The sequence below is a fragment of the Eubalaena glacialis genome, chromosome 3 (genome assembly GCF_028564815.1).
Source record: "Eubalaena glacialis isolate mEubGla1 chromosome 3, mEubGla1.1.hap2.+ XY, whole genome shotgun sequence".
In the NCBI taxonomy this organism is placed as follows: domain Eukaryota; kingdom Metazoa; phylum Chordata; class Mammalia; order Artiodactyla; family Balaenidae; genus Eubalaena; species Eubalaena glacialis.
The window spans coordinates 40,815,610-40,817,981 of record NC_083718.1 but is presented as its reverse complement, the minus strand read 5'-3'; the positions used below and the strand labels follow the sequence as shown (position 1 = coordinate 40,817,981).

Here is a 2,372-nt window from a genome sequence, read left to right as displayed (position 1 = left end):
GTGTAAGATAGGGGGGTATAGTTTCACTCTTTTGCATGTGAGTATAGAGTTTTCCTAACACTGTTTATTTTTATTTAAAAATTTTTTTTGGTTTTGAACCTTTAATGAAAAAAATATATATATAATATCGAGCTCAAGAACACTTTGTGTTTCGTGTGTCACTGGGCCAAGGGTTGGGGATACACAGAACAGAAATAACAAACAGGATATATGTAAACAAAGATACACAAGGTCACAGAATGAAAAACTGGTGCTTGGCACTGTTTTAAGTCTAGGTTACCTCATCACTCAGCAGCATTTTGGGGATCCCACGGCTGATGGGGAATAGAAATCCAGACTCTGGGCATTGCAGGGTGTCCTCCAACACATCCACCTCTAGCAGCACATGGTGCACATTTCTCAGAAAATTCTCCTTATGCTCATGTCCCTGAATTGGCTTTTTGGGCACCTTGAACAGATGCAAGGTGTCTGAATCCTCCAGAAGCACCGCCCACTCCACTTTAGGTATCATACCCGCCACGAAGTCGGGGTTGGACTCCACAGGGTTAATGCGGACTTCAGTGGCCTGGAGGCACAGGGCGAAGCCACGGGCCCCCATTGCCTGCACAGGCAAGCTCAGCAGGTTGTGGGTGAGCAGTTTCATGTCAACACAACGCCTCCTAACACCATTGATTGAACAGACTATTCTTTCCCCATGGTGGACTCTTGGCACTCTTGTCAAAAATTAGTTGACCACACATGTGTGGTTTTATTTCTGAGATATCTATTCTGTTCCGCTGGTCTATGTGTCTGTTTTTATGCCAGTACCATATTGTTTTGATTAATATAGGTTTATAACAGTTTGAAATCAGGAATTGTGAAGTCCTTCCGCTTTGTTTTTCTTTCTCAAGATTGCTTTGCCTATTTGGGTCTTTTGTGATTCCATACAAAATTTAAGATAGATTTTTCTATTTCTGTGTATATTACCATTGGGATCCTGTTAGGGATTGCATTGAATCTGCAGATTGCTTTGGATAGTATTAACCTTTTCACTATATTAATTCTTCCAATCTAAGAACACAGGTTATCTTTCCATTTGTTTGTATTTTCTTCAATTCCTTTCATCAATGTCTTATAGTTTCAGTGTACAGCTCTTTCACCTCATTGATTAATTTATTCCTAAGTATTTTATTTTTGATACTATTGTAAATGAGATGGTTTTCTTAATTTCCCTTTCAGATACTTCATCGCTAGTGTATAGAAATGCAACTGATTTTTGTATGTTGATTTTGTACCCTGCAACTTTACTGAATTCATTTATTAGTTCTGACATGTTTTTGGTGGCACCTTTAAGGTTTTCTATATGTCAGATCACATCACCTGCAAACAATTTAACTTTTTTCTTTTTGATTTAGATGATATTTTATTTCTTTTTCTTTCCTAACTGCTGTGGCTAGGACTTCCAGACCATGTTGAATAGAAGTAGCAAGAATGTGCTTCTTTGTCTTGTTCCTGATTTTAGAGCAAAAGCTTTTAACTTTTCACCATTGAGTATGATGTTAGTTGTGGACTTCTCATATGTGGGTTTTATTATGTTGAGATTATATATTCCTTCTATACTTAATTTGTTGAGAGTTTTTTTTTAAATCATGAAAGGATGTTGAATTTTGTCAAATGCTTTTTTTCTGTATCTATTAATATGGTCATGTGATTTTTATCCTTCATTCTGTTGACGTGTTATATCACATTTATTGATTTGCAAAATTTTTTTTTTTTTAGTGGCAAGTGATTCTTTTTATTATTTGTAAGGGATCTTGGCAATAGAAGATAATTAATTGGCACCTCCTCTTTTTTTAAAATTAGAGTATAGTTGCTTTACAATATTGTCTTAGTTTATACTGTACAGCAAAGTGAATCAGCTATATGTATACATATATCCCCTTTTTTTTGATTTTCCTTCTCATTTAGGTCACCACAGTGCACTGAGTAGAGTTCCCTGTGCTATACAGTAGGTTCTCATTAGTTATCTATTTTATACATAGTATCAATAGTGTATGTATGTCAATCCCAACCTCCCAACTCATCCCACCCTCCCTTCCCTCTTGGTATCCATATGTTTGTTCTCTATGTCTGTGTCTCTATTTCTACTTTGTAAATAAGATCGTCTATACCATTTTTTTCAGATTCCACACACATGCGTTAATATATGGTATTCGTTTTTCTCTTTCTGACTTACTTCAATCTGTATGAGTCTCTAGGTCCATCCATGTTTTAATTATTTTTTAAACAGGACAGAGATTCCTTCTGCCATCAGATGTCTTTCTGCTTGACTGAACTGCACCTGTGGTCTTTGAAGAATACCTTAATTAAAAAATATTTTATTGCTAAAAAAT

General features: G+C 35.8%; 1 protein-coding gene across 1 annotated transcript; it reads right to left on the bottom strand.

Annotated features, from left to right (window-relative positions):
* Nucleotides 1-271: 271 nt before the first annotated feature.
* Nucleotides 272-643, bottom strand: LOC133086970 (multifunctional methyltransferase subunit TRM112-like protein). Its single transcript, XM_061183735.1, has one exon. The coding sequence runs from the start codon at nt 641-643 to the stop codon at nt 272-274; it is 372 nt and encodes a 123-aa protein (XP_061039718.1).
* Between the last annotated feature and the right edge of the window lie 1,729 nt (nt 644-2,372).